The sequence below is a fragment of the Pteropus medius genome, unplaced genomic scaffold, assembly GCF_902729225.1.
Source record: "Pteropus medius unplaced genomic scaffold, Ma_sr-lr_union100, whole genome shotgun sequence".
In the NCBI taxonomy this organism is placed as follows: domain Eukaryota; kingdom Metazoa; phylum Chordata; class Mammalia; order Chiroptera; family Pteropodidae; genus Pteropus; species Pteropus medius.
In genome coordinates, this window is record NW_024348533.1 from 5,180,790 (window position 1) to 5,202,980 (window position 22,191).

General features: G+C 49.5%; 1 protein-coding gene across 1 annotated transcript in view; it reads left to right on the forward strand.

Moving 5' to 3' along the window:
* The window catches only part of RASGEF1C (RasGEF domain family member 1C), a 68,825-nt gene extending 46,885 nt beyond the window's left edge, over window positions 1-21,940 (forward strand). The window contains exons 5-14 of the mRNA XM_039880228.1: window positions 1,395-1,595; window positions 2,692-2,766; window positions 8,641-8,730; window positions 10,099-10,201; window positions 10,649-10,728; window positions 10,810-10,905; window positions 15,062-15,157; window positions 17,084-17,207; window positions 20,742-20,814; window positions 21,291-21,940. Coding sequence (XP_039736162.1) covers window positions 1,395-1,595; window positions 2,692-2,766; window positions 8,641-8,730; window positions 10,099-10,201; window positions 10,649-10,728; window positions 10,810-10,905; window positions 15,062-15,157; window positions 17,084-17,207; window positions 20,742-20,814; window positions 21,291-21,315 — 963 coding nt within the window. The 3' untranslated portion in view covers window positions 21,316-21,940. The remainder of the gene's footprint in view (window positions 1-1,394; window positions 1,596-2,691; window positions 2,767-8,640; window positions 8,731-10,098; window positions 10,202-10,648; window positions 10,729-10,809; window positions 10,906-15,061; window positions 15,158-17,083; window positions 17,208-20,741; window positions 20,815-21,290) is intronic.
* The last annotated feature ends 251 nt before the right edge of the window (window positions 21,941-22,191 follow it).

A 22,191-nucleotide genomic window follows, 5' to 3' on the forward strand; every position in this document is an offset into this window, starting at 1 on the left:
CGTGCTGACCACACTTTTGGAGACGACAGAACTGAGAGGGGCTGTTCCTTCTACAGTAACAGAGAGCAGAGTAGAGTAGGATTTCAGTTTACCCACACACTGCCCAGCTAACCAGCAGATGCCTTCTGGGTCTGCCCCCACAGCTCTGGGGTTCAGGTTCAGATTAGGCAGCCTCTTGTCCCAGTCCCTGTGTCCAGAGGGCTCTGCCACAGGCACCTGTGGCTACTTCACAGAGCAGCACTTCCATCCGAGGCTGGTGGATGCCATCTACGTCACCAGCGCTTTGAGCACCAACAATGTGGGACCTCAATAGCCACCTGGAATCCCGTGAGAGACCTGAGGAGCCATCCATGACCCCAGCACATAGGTCCAGCAAGCCAGACACCCCACCTGCAAGATGCTGCTGGGTTTCTGTGTGTGTCAAAAGAGCATATGATAAAAACACACTTGCTCTGAAATTCCCTGGCAGTGCTGACAATTCACTGCCAACAATTCACCGCTGACAATTCACCGCCAACAATTCACCGCCATTACCTCTCAGGCCTCTGGAGCCCGGCCCGCCAGGTGTGCCCGCTGACACCTCAGTGTTGCCCAGAGACCAGGCCCTGGGGCCCGCTGACACCTCAGTGTTGCCCAGAGACCAGGCCCTGGGGCCCAGCACCACTCCCTCTCAGCTCCTCGGCTCATGGGGGACAGAGGCCACCTCTGGGCGGCATTCACTAACAAGCTCAAGGGCTCGTTCTGTGGGTTACCGACCAAAGCCCTGGAATGTGTGGGCATCTCACTTAGCCAACCCAGCTAGTCCAGTGGAGCCTTCTTGAAGAGAGGTCTCTGAGGGGAAAACTATCAGTTTCCCCTTGAGGAGGAGGGTGGGAGCCCCTCGAGGGCAGAATCATGGCCTTTTGTCCCTGTACCCAGTCCAGGGTGGCCCAAAGAGCAACGCACCCACCTGAGCTGCATGGTGAGGGACTCCACTGGCACAGTAAGTGGTTGTTGAGTGCCCATTGAGTGCCTAGAGCCAGCCCGGCTCTGAAGACCAAGCCCGGAGCAGGGCCTGTTCCACACCTCCCTGCTCCCTCCCATCCTCTGCTCCCTGGCACTGCCAAGCCCACCTACCCCACTGCCCTGACAGCTGGGGTAGCTTTGGATCTCCATCGCCCCCTGGATGTGTGCTCTTCTCAGCTCCCATGGTAACCCTGCAGACTTCTCCTCAGCTGGTCTTGGCTGTGGTCCCAACCTCAACCTGCCCTGGATTGGGTCCTGCTTCAGGATGAAGCAGGTGTAGGCACACCTAGGAATAGCCCATCCCTGCCAACCTACGGCCCTTCCACCTTAACCGTCAGAAAGGCAGAGATGGGTGTTCAGGTATGAGTGCCCTCTCTTCACCCCTGCAGGCATACAGAAGGAGGATGCACCAGCTCCTGCAGGCTCTGCACCAGAAGCTGGCAGCTCTGGGTCAGGGGCCAGAAAGCCTGCTGGGTGCCGACAAGCCCATCTCCTACAGGACCAAGCCACCAGCCTCCATCCACAGGGAGCTCCTTGGTGTCTGCAGCGACCCCTACACACTGGCTCAGCAGCTGACCCACGTGGAGCTGGTAAGCGGGCCCATGCCACGCTCTGCCTGGACCCAAGGCCAGGAACATCTGAGAACTGCTGGCCACCCCTCCACCTACATCTGGACCCTAGCCCGCCTCAGCATAACCCAGAGTTTGAGCCCAGCACAGCAGGGCCAGCCAGGCCTCTCCAGAGTGACCTGGCTCTGGAGTATTCTCTTGCCACTCCGGGGGCAAGAAGGGGAGGCCTGGAGGTGCTAACCCTGCCCAGCTTTGACCACTGGCCAGCATGAGAGTCCAGGCCTGGGACAGAGGAACTGGGTTCAAATCCTGGCTCTGACACCGCCTACTGTATGATCCTCTCACTAATGCCTCAGTTTCCCTATCCGGGACTCACACAAGCACATTGTACCGATGGCCCTAGCTTTCTGGCCAGACAGGCCTTCCTGCTTATGAAGGGAATCCCCAGGCCCAGCATCCAGCATGTTGGGTTCCTGGTAGAAGCAGAGGCCAAGGGGGCACCCCAGAGAGAGGAGGTTGGGGTGTGGGTTTCTATCCTGCTGAACCTCCACCATTTATAGGTCCCTTGCTGTCTTCCAGGCACTATACTCAATGCTTACAGACACTGTCTCATTCACTTTCCCACCACCCTGCCAGGTAGATGCTATTATTATTCTCTTTTCACAAATGAGGAAACTAAGGCCTGGAGAGTTTAAGTGACATGCCAGACACAGCAGAAGAGACAGAACCAGGATTTGATTCTGACCCAGACCCCATGGTCTTAGCCACCAGGCCTCCCCTGGTGAGAATGGGTCATCAATTACCCAATTTCCAGCCCCATTTCCTGGGTATCACCCCACAAGCACTTTCTATGGGGACATTGCTCCTACACCCGCTCCCTCCCCGCTCCTCCCCATGAACTGAGGCAGCCCCTGAATGTGGGAAAGGAGGGACTGCCTCTTTCAGAGATGGTGCTGAGCTCTGTGACAACCCGGAACAGGGTTGCAGAGCCCCAGTGAGAAGGGCAGGTGCCCAGAGACCCTCTGGGGGTGGCCCAGGAGGCAGGGAGCCTGCAGGAGCACTATGCCAGGCCCCCATAACTTCCGGTTTCTGATTCCTCCTCTCCCTTCCTACGCAGGAACGCCTGAGACACATCGGGCCAGAGGAGTTTGTCCAGGCTTTTGTGAACAAGGACCCTCTGGCCAGCACAAAGGTATAAGTCCCTTGGACGGGCTGTCCCTGCAGCGACCACTGGTCCCTCTGGGGGACCCCCCACGCACCAGCATCATCTCAGCCAGCTTCCCAGGGGCCCAGGGCAGGCTATGGGCTTGGAAGGGCCATGCCCACTCAGCCCATGCCTCCAGCCAGAGGGCCTTAGACCGTGACATCCCCGAGTCCGGGGGAAGCATGGGAGAGCAGACGTTCCTGGTTGGGTCACACACCTAACAAGGTCGAAGGTGCAAGCGGGGAGCTGAAGCCCTCGGTGGGGAGGAGGGTAGAGGGCGCCTCCGGCTGCTCAGGAACCCGGTGTGCTCTCCGGATGCATTTCGGTGGGCGCCGGTGCCCTCCAGCGGTCACTCGGGGAAGCGCTGGCTGGTGCGCGCGGCCCAGGGAAGGTCAAGGCGCTCTCGTCCCTCTGAGGGTGGAGGGACTCCTGGGCCACGCGCTCAGGACGTCTTCCACACACGGATTTCAAAGCCCATCCCTCCTCTCTCAGAGCCCAACCAGCATGGTGCCTGGTGCTTCTCAACGAAGTCAAATGCTAATCAGAACCAGAAACGTGTCTTCTGCCCTGCACCTAATGAAAGCAGTGCAAACTAAAGATGCGATTGCATTTTCACCCCTCAGATTAGCAAAGATTAAACTTTGTATGTTTAGTAGGGAAAGAGACGCTCTCATATATGGACGGTAGAAGGCGAAATTGGCACAGCCACTTTGGAAGGCAGCGTGGCAAGAACATCAACACTCAAATGTACTCTCTGTACCCCAACTTTCTTCACCTAATAGTTTATCCTACAAATATACACACCCGTGTACACCAACATGTATACACAAAACATTTGGAATAAACAGGGTTCCTTATATCCAAAGCCTGAGAACCAGATTAAAAATTATATTACATTCACACACGGAGAATGTTATGCAACTATTAAAAAGAATAAGAGGGACTGTTTAAGTATGGAATAAGCGCCAAGATCCATTGTCGAGAGAAGGAAGTAGAGTGAAGAGCAGTGGCCAAAAAGTATGTGGCCATTCGTAATAACAACACGAAGGAGGGTGCATGATACATTCCTGATTGCCCAGGCAAGGCTACATAGACAGTCTCTGGGAATCCTGGTTACTCCACGGCGCTCAGCAGGGCGGGACAGGAGCTGGGGCAGGAGCAGGAAGCAGACTTTGCCACTCTTAGTGGGTTGTTTGTTTCTCTCTTTTGTTTTGTTGGAGGTTTGGGCCACTTCCAAGTATTACTTTTTTATTGTGAAATACATCAAAATTCCACGTGATAGTTATTCACCCACTCTGCTCTATATGAGCATGAGCATGTGTGCAGCGCCCAGCCTCTTGCTATTGTAGATTTTGCTGCTATGAACATTGTTACACGTTTCCTAGTGTACGTGGGTGCAAATATTTCTAGGGCATCAGTTCTCAAGTGTTTTGCTTTCAGGATACCTTTTCACTATTAAAAATTATGGAGGATTCCAAAGAACTTTTGGTTATGTCGATTTTATCTTCCAATATTTATTATGTTAGCCATTAAAACTGATAACATAGTTATTTATTCAAAAGTAACAGAAAGAAGCCATTATAGGTTGACATACGTAACATATTTTGTGAAAAATAACTGAATTTTCCAAGATAAAAAATTATTTTTTTATTTTTCCAAAATAAAAAATTACTGTTTTTCCAAAATAAAAAGGTGACATTGTCTTACAGTATTTTCACAGATCTCTCAAATGACTGACTTAGAAGGCAGCTGGATTCTCTTATCTGCTTCTACATTCAATCTCTTGACATACATTATCCGTGGAAACTCCAACCTGACATAAATATGTAGTCGGAAAAGGGAAGTACATTTTACAGCCATTTCAGATCATTGTAAATCTTCTTTGATACTACACTACAAGTCAGTAAGTGGTAGTTGTTAAAGATTAATTGCAATTAGCAATATGAAAATATATCAATGGACTTTCTGGACTCTATTACATGGAAATCCATTCGTCCCTCTTGCATCTTGAATAGCTCTTCTTTGCCCATGCATGATTTTGTAACATCATACATTGGTCATTTGGAAAATATGGGTTCACTGAATCAAGGAGATCTTCCACATGTTGGCACGTTTTGTTATACAATATTTTAAAATCACATTCATGAATATCACTTAGTAGTCTCATTTAAAAAAAAAAAAAATCCTTGAGTATTGGGAAGCTGCCAATCTGCCAGAGGTGCACAACATGTTTTACAAGTTCCCAATTTTTCCTGAAAACTTGAATTTTAACATTGGCAACAAATACTATCGACTGTTCTTAAAGTGACAGTCTCATTTTGTTCATTTCCAAGACAATATCAGCCAAATACTGAAGTCTGAATAGCCATAGTGGGTCAGTCCCTCTGTCAAGTAAAAATGGCGTTCCCTGAGAAAAGTAGCTGGCTCGCCAATCAGTCACACAGTGCTCTTTCTCAAGACCAGCCTCAGACCTCTGCATGAAGTGGAAGCAGCTGTGTACACTCCCATTTCGTCAGAGAGACTATGACAAAGACTTGAGGATCAAAATTTAATAAAATGGAAAAATGTTTTCCTCCTTGAGGACCTTCTTAAGTCACACTCGCTCTTTTTCTTTCCCTGTGTGTGTGATGGTGAGGAGCATGATGCCACCACACTGATTTGGTGCCTCTACCTCCATCTGGGCTAAGGTGGCAGAAATTTTTCCCTCCATTCTTTTACACATCGCTGCAATGTCAACACAGTGAAAAGGCATACCATTGTATAAATATGAAAATAGTTTTGCCCTTGTGGACACCCAGGAGTCCACAGACAACACTCTAAGAATTGTTGCTCTAGGATATACCTGGGAGAGGGATTACTGCATCTGTCACAGAGTAGGCACATGATCAGCCTTACCAGGCAATATCAGGTGAGGCTGTCCCCAGTGGGGGGTTTTTCTTGCTATGAATCCTCACTGATACTTGAAATTGTCAGACTACTTTGTTTTTGTCAGACTGTTAAATGGAGCATCTTTTCATGGGTTTGGGACATTCTTGTTTTCTGTGAAATGCCTGTCCCTAACTTGCATCCAGTTTTCTATTAGTGATTTGTCTTTTCCTTAAGAATTTTTAAAAGTTTTGTGGTTTGTTTTTTTTAAAAAAAATATGTACTAGATAATTATCCTTTATGTGTCAGAAGTACTGCAAATTTTACTCTCCTGGTAGGTGCCTTTGCTTTTATTCTCATTATTATGTCTTTTGATGGGTGTGTATTCTTAATTTTAACCAAGTCAAATTTACTAAACTTTCCCTTCATGGTTTTGTTTTGTTTTATTTTGTTTGTTTTTTTGTTTTTGGTAGTGGTGGTAGTTAAGAAATCTCCCCCTATTCCTTCCCCAGGTCATAAAGATAATTTTCTGTTTTCCTCTAGAAGTTTTAGAGTTTTATCTTTCACATTTAAGTCTTTAATCAGCAATTCATCTTGTAGATTTGGCTGAAGGTGGGGGTCCATTTTCATTTTTTTCCATGCAAATAGCAATTGTTTCTGCACTATTGTTTATGTCTTCCCTTGTCCATCCACATTCCCTGGCAGTTTTGTTGCTGTTGTATGTTAGGTTTCTCTGTGTATGGATCTGTTCTTGGACTGTCTGTTCTGCTCCATGGGCCATTTTTCTGTCTCAGTATCGATATACGTTGTCTTCATTATTGCAGTTGTATGATAGGTCTTGACTGGTTGAGTAGATCCCCCAGGTTCCTCTTTAGGGGGGCCTTGGCTCTTCTTGGCCCTTTGTTTTTTCATTTAAATTTAGAATCACTTTTCAAATTCAATGAAAAGTCCTATTGAGATTTCGTTAGAATGTATTAAATATGGATCAATTGGGGAAGGATTTACATCTTCATGATATTGACTCTTCCAACCTATACAAACAGTTCGTCCCTCCATTTACTTAGGTCTACTCTATAATATCTTTCTAAGTTCTTATAGTTTTCTCCATAAAAGTCTTAAACAAGTTTTGTTAAATTTTTTCCGTGGGTGCCTTATGCATACCCTACATATGGCATTTTCTCTATTGTATTTCTTACCATAATTTTCCTTTCTGTCACTTTTCTTGTCTAGTCTCTCTCCATTCTCTGTTCTGTGTGGAACACCGAAATCACCTATTCCTGGAATGTTTGATAGAATTTGCAAATGAAACCATCTGAGCTTGATATTTCCTTTTACAGAGAAAATGTTTACATACTGATTCGATATATATACTGTTTGTTTGTTTGCTGTTGTTTTAGTAGTTGCAAGACTATTTAGGTTTCTATTTCTTCTTTACTCTGTTTTATAATTTATATTTTTCCAGGAATTTGACCTTTCCTCCTGAGTTTTCACATTTATAGACAAAAAGTTATTCACAATATTCTCTATTTAAGTTTTTAATTTTTTAACATCCATAGAACTTTTCCTTCCTGATATTTTTGCCACCATATTTTGAAGCTATGTTGTTAGGTGCAAACAATTTTCTATGTGACATCTTCTCAATAACTTTAATCTTTTCTCATGCTTTTTGTCTTTGAGTCTCTTTTTTAAGCTGAAAGTCTATTTTGGCTAATATTAATATAGCAATGTGATGTTTATCATATGCTTTTTTCTTTTTCTTTTTTTTTCTTTTACTTATCTCCTTGGGTTTAGAGTATGTCTCTTGAAAATAGCAAGTAGCTGAGTTTTTTAACTACAATGGTTGTAATTACTGATGTATACAGATTTGTTTTTACTGTCTTCTGTTATACCTTTCCATGGTCTTCCTTACCTTTCCTATTTCTTTTTTCCTCCTTTCTTTACTTCTTTTGGATAGATCCTCCATTTCATCTTCCCTCTGTGTTTATTGAAAGCCCTGGCAATTTTAATATGTATATTTAAGTTAACTTAAGTTTAATTTTTGAAATTGTGGTATATTTATATAGTGGAATGTTTGACATCAGTTTTAAAAATTTATTTCTAAAGGATATTATATGGCACATGAAAAGTTCACATGGAAAAATATGGAAATATATATAGTTATAGATAGATAGATACATACATACATACAGTCGATTCTCATTATTCAAAGTAGTTATATCCCATAAAGTCATGAACACTGATTAACAAATGCCACTGCTCCTAAGGGAAATACAAGGTGAGTTTCCTTGCAAGCCTCTCATCACATTGTCATCACATTTTCATCAATCAATCAACACACAGCCTTGTTTTATGTGTGTTTTGGTTTAAAGAAATTTTATTTAATATATACTGTTCATTCAATAACACTGAACTCATAGTCAACAGCACTATGACTCATGTCTGAACAAAGCTTATCTAACGTATATTTTCTCCACGAGGGCACCACAGCCTTCCTGTGCTTAGGGACACTAGACAGCACTGTGCTCAGGGGCCACTTTAAGCAGTGAAATCACCACCACATTAAATAGACCACAGAAAGGACACTTGTTTGCAGTATGAGAGCTGAAGCAAGAAGGCAGAGCATCACTTAGCTTAACCTTAGCACACGTTGGGTGACTCAAATTTTTTGCCACTCTGCACATATAAATGACAGCAAAAGTGATGCAAGTATGATTTGGGAGGTTACAAATAAATTTTGAGGGAGTAGATAGATTTGCAAATACAAGATCGGTGAATAATGAGGATCAACAATTATATATCGTATTAATAAATATCATATTAAATTATATCTCTAAGTGTATGGAAAAAATACTAGAAGGATACACATCAAATCATTGCTATCTGTGGATGATTTTGGAGTTTGGCATTATTCAGATTATCTGTAATGATTATGAACTGACTTCATGTTCCAAAAATTATTGACAAAAAGACTGAGTGTTGTCCTTGCATCTTTTCTAGCCCTGTTTCAGTGACAAGACGAAGAACCTGGAAGCTTACGTGAAATGGTTCAACAGATTATGCTACCTTGTAGCGACTGAGATCTGCATGGTGTGTGGAAAACCAGGGGGGCATGGCCTGGCATGGCCAAAGGCAGGCGGGGGTTGGGACGAGCCCACCTGGGAGGGAAGCGAATGGGCTTCTTGCACCCATCTGTCTCCAAGCCCAAGGCCAGATTGGGCACCCCTCTGGGACACCAGGTGTCACCTGGCTGGCCTGCGGTGACATTTTCCCTCTGAGTAGAGCCTGGCATGGATCCACAGGCCTCTGAGACTGCTGGCTGAAGGAGTGAGGGGCGGCCTCTGCTTCCTCCATCTGTGCCTGTCTACCTTAGGGGGACTGGCCTGCAGCCCCATTTTGTTTGGCTCACTTGCAACTGAGAGATAGATATCACCCAACCTTTAAGAATTGAGAGATCGCACATTCAAAGCCCAGGTCTCCAGCTTCTCCTGGGAAGTAGGAAGTAGGAAGACCTGACGAGGCTGACCTTGTCATCGAGACACAGTCCCACCAGCCAGACCAGCCCACCTTCTTCTCTCTCTTACAACAAAGGGACCCTTCCCTGAACCTACTCCCCATCATCGGGTGAAACCCAGGGGCCACTTGTCTCAGGAAAAGACTAGAGGCAGCACATGTGCCAGGTTGGGCTCTCCAAAAGCAGACATTGCTACAGAGCCTGGGTGCGAGGTGGTTCTGGGGGTGCACACCTGTGACAGAAAAAGGGGAAGAGACGGGCCTGGTCAGAAGGAGAAGCTGACCTGCGATGCCTCCGCCTATGAGAGTGTTTCCTGTTTTTGAGCCCACATCTCCACCTTGCTTGGTCACCGTCACTGTCACTGCACTGCCCTGAGAAGGACAGGGCAGTACCCAAGGCAGGCAGCTCTCTGAAGGGGGGTGAAGCGGCACTTCTCCGCAGACACCACAGCATGCTTCTCAGTGGCGATAAGACTAGCACTGCACTTGTGGGAGGCAGGTCAGCGCTATCTTTGCGGAAGGAGCACGGCCTAGGGCCTGGGGCCCTGCTGCTCCGTACGTTGACATTGGTGGCCTGGCAGCTGGCATGGGGTTTGCCTGAGCGAAGCCTGAACTCAGCCCATCCGAGCCGGGGTTGGCTTGCGGCCCCAAGTGGGGACTGCAAGCTTGGTGCTGGGGGGAAAGCGAGAGAGCCATGCTTTCTGCTTCCAGAGGGGGTGCTGGAGCTGGGCAGGTGACCTCATGCCCTCCCACCCAGAGTCCTCCCCAGAGGTGAGCTCTACGCTGGCTCTGCCCAGGATGTGTGGGAGTCCCCAAGCCCATGGGCTGCAGACTGCTCACATCACACATCTCAGCCGTTAAGAGGGAGTGGCCAGGTGAGCAGGGTGTGTGGTCAGAGCAGGGCAAGGACCCATCATGGCTGAGGCTCAGGTGTCCTGTCCCCAGCCGGCCAAGAAGAAGCGGAGGGCCCAGGTGATCGAGTTCTTCGTCGACGTGGCCCGCGAGTGCTTCAACATCGGCAACTTCAACTCCCTCATGGCCATTGTCTGTGAGTGGCTGGCCCGGGACGAGTGCCTGGGCACATGGGTGTAAGCCAGGGTGCTCCTCTGAGCAGGGCCTGGGTGCCAACTGGGCCCATGGCTCCCCGAGAGGTCCGAGGGAGGCAAGCTCAGCCCCCTCAGGGTGCTCAGTAAGGGCTTAGCATGTGTCCCTAGATCAAGGGAGAGAGGGGGCCCCGAGCAGGCCCCGGTCATGGTGTGGGTCCAGTGTGCCGAGCACTGGGACTGGCGGCCTGCACTCGTGGAAGCCAGGCCTGCCCCAGTATGACATCTACCTGCCACCTGACAGCTGCGACTGCTGCAGACCCTAGCCCTGGTCAGGGTGCAGCCTGAGGGGCTGGGCCAGCTGGGGCCACACAGAGGCCTCCTGCCTGAGGAAGTGAGGGGGGCTGTGCAGCCTGGAGCAGCCCTCCCCAGCTCGGCCCTCCCTCTTTCAGCTGGCATGAACATGAGCCCTGTCTCCAGGCTGAAGAAGACCTGGGCCAAAGTGAAGACAGCTAAGTTTTTCATCCTCGAGGTAAGCAAAGTTGTTGGGTGACCAGGTAACACTGGCTGTCCGCAGACACAGCTGCCCAGCCGTATCCATGTCTCCTTCCAGCACCAGATGGACCCAACAGGGAATTTCTGCAACTACAGGACAGCCCTACGTGGCGCAGCCCACCGCTCCCTGACGGCCCACAGCAGCCGGGAAAAGGTAGGTCCTCCCTGCTCTCAACCACCTTGGCCCAGGTGGGCAATATCAGAGAACCTGGATGCCAACTCCAAGGTCACCTGGTCCAAACCCTACGCTTCTACAGCATCTGTAATAGACAGCCACGTCTCCTTGCTTGCATGCCTCTAGTAGGGGGAACTCACCACCTTATCAAACAGATCAGCCTGCCCCCAAGCAGCTCTAACTGATAAGAAGTCTTCCTTTTGCAGTGGCAGCCAACCCCTGGGGTTGTCCTCTCTGGGGGGCCGTGCAGAGTGAGACTGTTCCCTCTTCTACCCGCCACTCTTTCAGAGCACCCAGGCCCCTCTCCTGCTCTCCTCCTGAGTCAGCAGCCCCAGATCTGACCTGTATACCCCGGTCTTCAGTCTCCTCCCACTTGGGTTTCTTTGATCCCTGAACAGCTCCATTTGTCAGAGTCCCTTCCCTTTCAGATCAAATTGTGATCCCAAGTATGAAGGATCTTACACCTCCTTCATCTAAACTCAATACCTTCATTGATGTGGCCTCAGATCACATGGATGAATCTGGCAATGACTGATCCAAGCTTCTCGCCCACTAAAACTGCCCTTTTCACAGGTTCCATTCCTATACATTTTCATTGGGGGAGGGGGGCTTCACTGACCTTGATCAATTTTATTTCTCTTCCAAATTCTCTTAGTGGCCTCTGATACAAGAAGCCATGCGCGGGCCCTGGGATCACAGTTATCCTCTGTCTGGGAGCCTGTCACCAGCTGGCAATTAGCACTGTTCGTCTCTGTGCACAGGAAACACTGAGACTGGCTGGGCCTTCAGTCTGGTCTCCTTGGAACTTTGGTGGCATCAGATCCCTGCGTGGAGGTCTGTTGCCAGCTTGAGGCATAATAGAGCAAACTGCTGTCTTGAAAGCCGCAGTCACTGAAATTGTACTGGGTAGATGTAGGTTTGGGGAGCAGGCGAGATACTCATGGCCCTTCCTGTTCGGGCTGTGAGCACTTCAGCAACTCCGGTCCAAGGAGGGCTGAGGAGGAGGGGGCAGCATACAGTGAAGTGGGACCTCAAGCCAGAGCAGGTGAGCCTGTCCCCGACGAGCCAGGAAGCTGGGACACCAGGGCAGTAGGAACCTCGTTTCACTGAGTACCAATCACATGAGGGCCACTGGACCTCCATCCTCCGTTTAATTCTGGTGACTATTCTACAGGGTGGATTTCAGCTCTGCCATTTCCCAGATTAGAAGACTGAGTCTCAGAATGGAGGCCTCACTTGTCCATTCACATGGCGAGTGGGTGGCAAAGCTGGGAGTTAGACTCTAGCTTGTACTCACCACCGGGCTGCCTCTTGTTCCCAAGCACAGGCGCTGTGTGGCAGTCACACGGGTAGTGGCTTATGGCCCAGGAGTTGGACTGTGGGGTGGGGATGCATAGTGTTGGCTGTGGCCTTCGGTCTGAGGTGTCATTCATGGCTCCGGCACTCTGCAGTTTCTCTTGCATCTGTGCTGAGGCCGAGGGGCAGAGTGTACTCACCAGGACTTCCTGTTTCTGCACTCAGAGCCCCCTGCCAGCTGCACATTTAGGTCTGGTGCTGGAGGTAGATGACTTACAGAGGTGTGTATTTAGTTTCACTGCATTCTCCTCTAACTTCCAGAGAGAGATGAACCATGGGCTGGGCCCATAGAAGCTGCCTTATAAATGGACAGAAGCCTGGAGGATGGGTGGATAAATGGGTGGATGGATGGAAGGAATGAAAGAAGGAAGGAAGGGTTGCAAGATGCTCTCACAGTCCCCCAGTGACCCCAGCTGAAACTTTAAGGCTCAGAAGTCTCGGTAGTTACCCTATGCTGTCTTCTTGCCTGTGGTTGGCCCCTGTCTACCCTGCCTTCTCCCCTGCCCCTGTCTTTGTCACCAGCCCACACTACACAGACTTCTCTGGGTGACCTCCAGGCTGAGCTGGGTTCTGATGGAACTGCTCAGCTCCAGAAAGCAAGGGCAGTGGGTTTAGTGTCACCCCATGGGGCAGGGAGACCAGCCAGAACAAAAGCCCTAGAGGGTGGGCCTGGACCCACATGGACAGGCAGAAGTGGTGAAAAGTGCTTGTATGTGGAAAATGCTACTGCCCTGAGGACCAACTCCAATGCCCCCTGCCTCCAGGAAGCCTGCACCAGGCCCCTGAGGAGTCATGTCTGTCCTCAGCGTCCCACTGCCCTTAATCCACTCCCTGTCCCAGCGCTTCTTCCCATTCCAACCCAATTCAGCCCTCGCGCTCCGACACAGGCCTGGGACTCAGCGACAGTGTTGGGGCATGGAGGAGATGGACTGGCTAGGTAAGGAAGCAGGAATGGCAGAGGTTCTGGGGCTGAGCCACCTAGGCCCTAGGCCTGCCTCTGTTCCTTACCGCTTGCTGTGTGAGCTCCTGAGAGTTACTTACCCTCTCTGGGTCTCAGCTTCCTCCTCTGTAAGGCAATAAGAGCCCTGCTTCACTAGACTGTGGTGAGCATAAAACGCTATCTTGTGCACATACGGCTCTGCTCAGTGAAACATTCAGGCCCACCACTGGTGGCCCCATGACAAAGGTGTAAACAGAGGGCCCTTTGGGAGCCTAAGGGCAGCAAAGCCTCCTTCACTCTATAGTTGTTCCCATGACTGTCTCCTGGTACACTGAGGTCAGAGGTGAATGTGTCTGACACACCTTCACTGTTCCTCAAGCCCTGGCACCTGGTGCAGGGAAGAACTGAGCAAATGCTGTGGAATTTACATCATTCCAGGGTGACCAGTTCCCTGGGATGCCCCAGTTTTAGAACCAAAAGCTCTGCATCCCAGAAAACCCTTCTGTCCCCGGCAAAATAGGCGGTTGGTCTTCCTGCTAAATCTGGCTCTGGTCCTGGCCCTGGTGGTCACTAGCCGGCCATAGTCCTGCCACTCCATAGGCCTCAGTTTCCTCATCTGCTCTGCCCAGTTGAGCCATCCATACTTCTGTGCTATGCAGAGTGGTCAGAGCCCAGGTCCTCGCCTCAAAGCGCCTGTCATCTTGCATAGGAGGTGACCTTGGCATTCCCTGAGCCAGAAATGTCAGTGTCTGGTGCCCAGTTCCAAGGGTGATAGGCTGGGCTGGCAGAGAGGGTAAGTTAGCGCCCTGCGGCTGATGTTACAAAGCACACAGCTGGGCAGCTTAGAACAGAAATGTGTCCTCTCCCAGTGCAGGAGGCCATAATCAGGGTGGACAGGGCCACACTGCCTCCAGAGTCTCTATGGGAAGGTCCTCCTGGCCTCTTGCAGCTTCAAGTGGCCTCAGGATTTCCTCGGCCAGTGGCCATATCGCTCCTATCTCTGTCTCAGTCTTCATGTGGCCATCTTTCCTGCGTGTGTCCAAATGTCCCTCTCTTTACAAGGACACCGATCACTGGATTAAAACCCAGCATATCCAGTATGACTTCATCTTAACTTCATTCTATCTGAAAAGATTATCTCCAGATAAGGTCCCATTCACAGGCACCAGGGTTTAGGACATCAGTACATCTTTTGAGGGGGGACACAGTTCAACCCTCAATAGCAGGGTAGAGCCAGCTAGTTCCCCTGGGTGTCTGAGCTGTCAGCAGTAAACTCAATTCTCTAGGGGTCGACAGGGCAGGGAGAGACAAGCAAGACATCTGACAGAGAAGCACAGAGACCCCCCTATTCGCAGGCTGACCTTCAGGGACCAAAAGGTTGTGCGCTGGGCCTCACCATAGTGCAGCAGGCTCAGAGCTTTAGCATCAGGAAAGACATAGAATAGCAAATTGGTAAATAAGTATTAAAAATGAGGCCACAAACTTTCACAGGAGTTGATGCCCATTCCATATGGATTAAACATGTGCTCAGTCTGCGCCGGTCCTCCCAGTGGGAGACGAAAGAAATGTTCAAGGAGCATTGGGACTTCCACCCAGCCCCACCATGGACCCAAATGGCACCGTATACAGTAGGAGCTCAGTCAGCACTGGGACCTGACAAGGCCTAGGAGGAAACAGTCTGGCCCCATGGGGCACACTAAGTAACCTGTACCCCGTGCATCCCAAGGCCAATGCTAAGACCAGCCAGCTGTGCCCAGGAAGTCTCTCTCGCTGATGCATGTGAGGTCCTTGGGGCAGGTGGCTGCTGGCAAGGGCTGATCCACACCTTGTCCCTTCCAGATCGTCATTCCCTTCTTCAGCTTGCTCATCAAAGACATCTACTTCCTGAACGAGGGCTGTGCCAACCGCCTCCCCAATGGACACATCAACTTTGAGGTAGGGTCCAGGGTCCAGGGCTGTGCCACCAAGTTAGACAGGATGTAAGAGCTCCCAGAGCAGGAACGCTGGCCCGGACAGCTGGACTAATGGGGACCCCAAGACAGAGTTTGCGACCAATGTCAGAGCAGGTTGATGAGGGTCTGTGCACCCCACATCTTCCACAGGAGGAGTCAGGTTCATGCAGCCATCGGTCCCCACTCCAGGCAGGCCTTGTGCCTAGCATGGGTGAACCAGAATCATTTTCAGCCCCTGAGGAGCATCAGGCTGGTGAGAAAGCCCCACAGACCCATAGTGACAGCTGGTGAGGTGATGTGACAGGCTGCACAGGGGCACAGTGCACAGGGGTCAGGGAGGCCTACCCAAGGGGGAGGCCTGAACAACAAGTGGAAGTAACCAGACAGAGGGCAACATGGGCACAAGGGAAGAAAGACTTCTCCCTCAACAGACACTCACCAGTGTCAGCTCAAGTGTCCCTCTCCTCCAAGAAGCCCTCTAGATCTTCCAGGCGGAGGGAGGCCAGTGAAAAATAGGCTGGGCATCCCTCGGCACAGTACTCCAGTCCCCGCACTCCTCAAAAGCTGTTCCAGGCTGTTCCACTCCATCTCACAACCCCCGACACGGGCCCACCCAGCACATGTGGCTCAAAGTAGCTGGTAGGCTAGGCATGGTGAGGGCCGGGGCCCGGAAGCCCTGATAGCATGGGACAGTGACAGCAGGTGGTCACTAAGTCAGACAGATCATGCCATGCAGCAGTGGCACCCCCAATCCACAGGAAAGAGGGGGCTCTTCTACCTTGGGAAGGCCAACCTATCCTAGTGCTGGCCCCACCCAGCCTCCAACTCCAAGAGCAATCAGCCCTGGGCCAGCTCCTTGCTCAGTCTGAGCCTAGGTCTGTCTATGAAAGGGGGCTTCTTCCGCAGCCTTACAGAGGGGCTAGGAGGATGTGCTGTTAGGCCCACCAAGGGCTCTGCAGGTGTCACCTGATGACTGGGCCCACTGCAGGCGCCTGGGCCATTCAGCCTCACGCGAACACCCCAGTGACCTTCACATGCCTCTCACCGACCTGAATACCCCTGAAGGCCAGCAGAGCTGGGGGAAGTCCAGTGTAGCAGATGACCTGAGCCCTGCACCCCAGGGGCAGTTCCGGGCCGGAGGTAACATGGAAGAAGCCAGGCTTGGGCGAGGCTGCAGGGCCCTGGGGCCTGGGAGCGCCCTCTTCTGGCAACTCCGTCACACACCAGGGCGGGAACCCTGTCTTTTGCCTTCTTGGTCTTCAGAGCTGAGGCTGGGAGTGGAGAGGCAAGACTGCAAGGTGCTCACCAGTGCCCGGATTTAGGATGCGGGCAATGGGGGCGAAGCCAGCGAGGGCTGGTCAAATAAAGCCAGGAGTGGGGCTTTCACCCATTCATAACTTGGTACTGCTATTTATTTAAAATTCTTCTTTAAGTTAGTACCTTTTTAAAATTTAAATAAGCATATTTATATTTTACTTAAATGAAATTCTTCTTCAATGAATTTACCTTAATTTTATTTAAATACATTTATCAAAATTTACTTGCATATTCTTTAAATAAACAAACTTGCCAAAAGTTGGGATAACCACAAAAATAAATAGAAACTAAAGTAAGGTCCACCTCTAGCTAGAGGCGCTGCCTGCTGCGGCCATGGCCGAGCCTCCCTGTCCCCACAACATGGGGGCTGATGAGCCCTAGGTGACAAGTACAGCTGATTCCTTGGAGGAGATAAAGAGATGTGACAAACACCCAGGTTTCTCGATGGGTGATACTGTCATTTACTGCCCAGTGTTCCACCTTGTCCACCCCAGAGGCTACGAAAAAGGCCTTTCCAGGGCTAGCCCCACTCTCACAGGTGACGTCCAGGCCCTGGGAATGCATCCATCTTGTGTCTCTATGACCCTGGCAGAAATTTCTGGAGCTGGCCAAGCAGGTTGGAGAGTTTATCACATGGAAACAAGTGGAATGTCCCTTCGAGCAAGACCCCAGCATCACCCACTACCTGTACACGGCTCCCATCTTCAGTGAGGACGGTAAGGTAGCTCCAGGCATCACTGGCCCCCAGGCCACAGGACTCTCACATGGCCTTTTAGTCACATCGCCATTCGGGGCCCCTGCTCTGAGCAAGACGCACCATGCCCATATTTGCTGGCTCAGGGAGGGAGCAGATGAGGCTGCATCTCTCCGCCAGTCAGTTGCCACCCCCAGAACACTGGACGGGGCCTGAGGCATCGCAGGTTGGACCCATTCCCCCAGGGCCAGGCTTCCCCGGACACAGCTTGGAAGCTGTTGGGCATCATAAATCTGAACCACCTTCTGTCTGACCCCACTTTACTCTTCAGAAAAGTGAGGGTGATGGTAAGAGCCACCTTTCCAGGGCTCACATGGGGATGTCCTTTCAGCTGGTATGTGTGCGTGAGAGTGTGTGCATGTGTGTGTAATACACACCAACATCAGACAAGATATCACCGGAATACTGTAAATGTCTGTCCCCTACAGAAAATCTGCATTCTCACCTGGTCATTTGTCAGATATAACAGACTTGCTCATGAATTTTCTAAGAGAACAAATACCAGCAGCCCCTCTTCCAAGAAGAGAAAGTGCTGGCAAAGCAAGTGATCCTCTGGGCCTGAGTTGCCCCTTGCTGTGGGGAAGTGTAGCCCCATGGTTAGCTGCTCCCTGGATCCAGGACCCTCAAAGCATGCCAGGAAACTCTCACTCAGCACAGAGGAGGACCTGCTTCTCATCATGGCGAGCGTTTTACAGAGGGACCACACTCTGGTGCCGGAGAACACATTCTACCCAAAACAAAAATAGGGGAAGGATTTTGTAATGATTTTGCTTTTTAATTGTTAATACTTTCAACTTTGCCACTTTATTTTTTATATTTTAGAGCTAGTAACTTTTTGGAGGGAGTCTAATACAACTAGTATCGACTAAGTGTAGTCCTATGGGCTTTGCCGGTGCCAGTTTGAATAATTCTCACTGTGGCCCTGGGAAGTAGGCTTAACAGTATGTGGAGTTCTTCCCTGCATCAAGAAGCTCAACAGCCTGATGGATAAACCTGCCTGGGCCGCCCCCGCCATAGCAAGCTGTGTGACCCTTGGCGTGTTCCTCACCCTCTCTGAGCCTCCCCTGCTGTATCTACAAAGTGAGAGAGCCTACTTCCCAGGGCCACAGTGAGAATTATTCAAACTGGCACCGGCAAAGCCCATAGGACTACACTTAGTCGATACTAGTTGTATTAGTTTCCTTATTGGTGCTGAAACAAATCCTCACAAACTTGGTGGCCCACAACAACAAATTTATCCTCTTACAGTTATAGAGGTTAAAAGTCCAAAGTCAGTTCCACTGAGCTAAAATCAAGGTTTCAGCAGAGCTGGTTATTTCTAGTGGGGAGAATCATTTCCTGGCCTTTTATGACTTCCAGGGCTGCCTGTGTTGCCGGGCTCCTGGCCCCTTCCTCCACCTCCAAAGCATCACTCCAACCTCTGCTTCCACCATCACATCATCTTCTCTTGAAACTTGCGGTCAAGTTTCCCTCCATCTCCTTCATAGAAGGACACTTGTGATGGCATTTAGGGCCCACCTGGATAATCCAAGATCATCTTCCCATCTCCAGATTCTTGTTTTAATCACACATGAACAGTCCCTTTTTGCCATAGAAGGTAACATGTCTACTGGTTCTGGGGGTTAAGATCTGGATGCCTCTGGGAGCCATTATTCAACCTACCATATTGGTTATTATGGTGATTGTTGTCATTAGCCAGTAGAAATTGGGCAATAAAATGTGTCATAGGCACATTAGGAGAGGGGCAAAGGAGTCTAAGGGCAGGACGGAGCGTGAGAGAGGGACATTTCATTTAGTCAGCGTTATTTCTAGAGAGCTTGCTATGTTCCAGGTAATGATTTGGCCACGAACATACAGATAAAATCCTGGCCCTTCAGAAACACCCTTAGGGAGGAGCATCTTCCATTTGACCCTCTTTTCTTTTTGTCCCTCTCCTACCCCAAAAAAGTGGAGAAAAGCAAAAGAAGAGACCTAAGATGTATTGAGCCCTAAGTGAGTTACAGCCTCCGAGAGAAGTCCCACCCTATCCTCAGTTCCAGGTCTTCCCTGGCAGGGTCCACCCGGCAATCCATTTAGCCTTGGGGCTCCCTGAAATAAATGAAAACATAAAAAATCTCAGCAAAGAAACAGAAGATATAATGAAGAGCCAAATGGAAATTTTAGAACTGAAAAATACAATAAATGAAATAAAAAACTGAGTGGATGGGCTCAACCGAATAATAGAGAGGACAGAGGAAAGAATCAGTGAGATGGGGGATAGAACAATAGAAATTATACACTCTGAACAATAGAGCCTCAGGGACCTATGGGACTATTAAAAAAAAAAAAAAAGATCTAACACTTGTGTTATCAGAATCCAGGAAGGAAGGGATGGGCAGGTAGGGTTGAAAGTACTTGAAGAAATAATGACTGGAAAGTTCCCAGATTTGGAAAAGACATAAATCTAAAGATTCAAGAAGCCAAGTAAATCCTAAAGAAGATAAACTCAAAGAAACCCATATGAAGACACACCATAGTCAAACTTTTGGAAACTAAGGAAAAAGAAATAAATCTTAAAAGCAGTGAGAGAGAAATGGCACCTTACCTATAGGTAAAAACAATTCAAATGACATCGGATTCCTCATCAGAAACCGTGATGGCCCAGAGGCAGTGGCACATTTTTCAAGTGCTGAAAGAAAATAATTGTCAACCCAGAATTCTATACCTGGTGAAAATATCTTTCAGGAATTTACTGTAGATAAGTCAAAATGTAAAACCAGACAAAGAGTTTCTTATAAAACTAAAACATGCCACTACTACATGATTCAGCAACTGTACTCCTGGGCATTTATTTATGCCAGAGAAAGGAATACTCATGTTCACACAAAAACCCATGCACTGATGCTTATAGCAGCTTAGTTTGTTGAAGCTGAACCTTAGGAACAACCCAGACACCCTTCAGTGGGTGAGTGGTTAAAAACACTGTGGTACATCCACACCGTGAGACACTATAGCGACAAGAAGCAGTGGAGTATTGACACCCTACACCATGGACAAATCTGCAGAGAGTTCCACTGGTGAGCAGAGCCAGTCCCAAAAGATTACATACTGTTCGACTCCATTTATATCACATTCTTGAAATGACAAAATATAGACATAGAGAACAGATTGGTGATTGCCAGGGGTTAAGAAAAGGGTGGAGATGGGCGGGAAGTGGGTGTGGCTATAAAAGGCCACATGAGGAGGTCTCTGTGGTAATGGATGTTCACATCTTGACTGTATTAGTGTCAACATCGAGTGGCAACCCTGTCTTATAGTTTTGCAAATGGTTGCCTTTTGGAGAGACTGGGTAAAGGGTACACGGATCTCTCTATATTTCTTACAACTGTATGTGAATCTGCAATTATCTTTCAACTCCAAGTTTAATTTTAAAACAGAAAGCAGTTCAGACTCTGGGCATAGAACGGATTATTATCATCAACTATAATTGTGTAATTTCACTTCATTTTCTGACTAGGTCTTTATTTGGCTTCGTATGAAAGTGAGAGCCCAGAGAACCACTCAGAAAAAGAGAGGTGGAAAACTCTAAGGTTAGTGTGCATGCCAAGATGGGGTAGGGATGCGGTAGAGGAGGGGTGGGGTGTTTGGGCCAGGACGAGGCCGAGGGACTTCATCAGTACCCCAGCATCAGCCTCCTGAGAGCCCCACTGGCCCCAGAGAAGGCAGGTCAGGCCAGGGTCTTGGGGTTGGGGCAGAACTCAAGGGCTGGGTCGGAGAGGAGGTTCAGACCACAACCCCCCATGACTGGTAGCTGCATCTGCAGTCAATCAAGATGTGTGTCCCAGGGCTTGGAACCCCCAGTTGGCATTCTGATGCAACACACGCCACCTCCTGCTTGTTCAGCCTGTTAACACAATGGGTGGAGGTTACGATGATCTTCAGTGGTGGGCTCTGAACCCTGAGCTGAGAGCATTGCATGACACCCCGCCAGGTGGAAGGCACCTGTTGAGGAAGTGACACTCTAGAAGGAAATGTGACCACAGGCTGGGTCTGTTTAAACCTGCAGGTCTTCTATTTTGGGGAAGACGTGAGGGGCCAGAGGAGGAGGTGGAGGAAGAGGGAGAGAAAGCCCGCAGAAGTCTTCGATCGTAGCCCTGCCTCAGCCGGCCCGCGGGCAGGGAGGCCTGGGCCCTCACTGCTTTGTAAACTGTGACCCCGTGGCCTGGCACCCCCCACAGTGACTGTGCAGCTCAGGAAACTGTTCTTCACCTTTTGTGGGACCCCAGCCCTGGCAGAGCCCAGGACCTTCAGATGTGTGGGTGGCACTTGCCTCTGGGGCCTTGCCTTCAGGACAGTGTGGTCACATTGCTGATCAGTCTGTCCATCCTCAGCAAGGACCGCTCTCACTGGGTGACTCGTGCCATGGAAGCTGACACCCAGTCTGCTACCAGGTGGCCTGGGAGCCTCTGCATCTCCAGCAGGCATTGCAGTGATGGGAGAGGGGCCAGAGCCCACCAGTGGCCCTGCTGTTCTACAGAGGGACCCTCCCCTGCCTCTTGAGTTGAGTTGGTTTCTGCAGCCCCATGCAACCTCTTTCTGGATCCTGCTGGTATCAGGGGATAGCTCTCTGGTGACAGCCAGGATGTCAGTCAGTAGGACAAATCTGAGTCATGGAATTGACAACATGTACAGTACATTGTAAACTGTAGAGTTGGTATAAACACGTTCGTACACACCCTGCACATCCTCATCCACATTGCATCGCTCACTGCGGGCTTCTGCCACAACACAGATTTGGGAATGGTGTGGCCTTGGGTCAGGAGGGGCCGTGGGGGATATTTCCATTCCATAGACCCCAGGTCGTGCTGTCAGGCCTAGTGTGTAGTAAGTGCTTGATAAACCTCTAATGAACAGATACCCACAGCCTTGCGAGCAGTGAGACACCTCTCTTATTGGGGGCGTGAGAG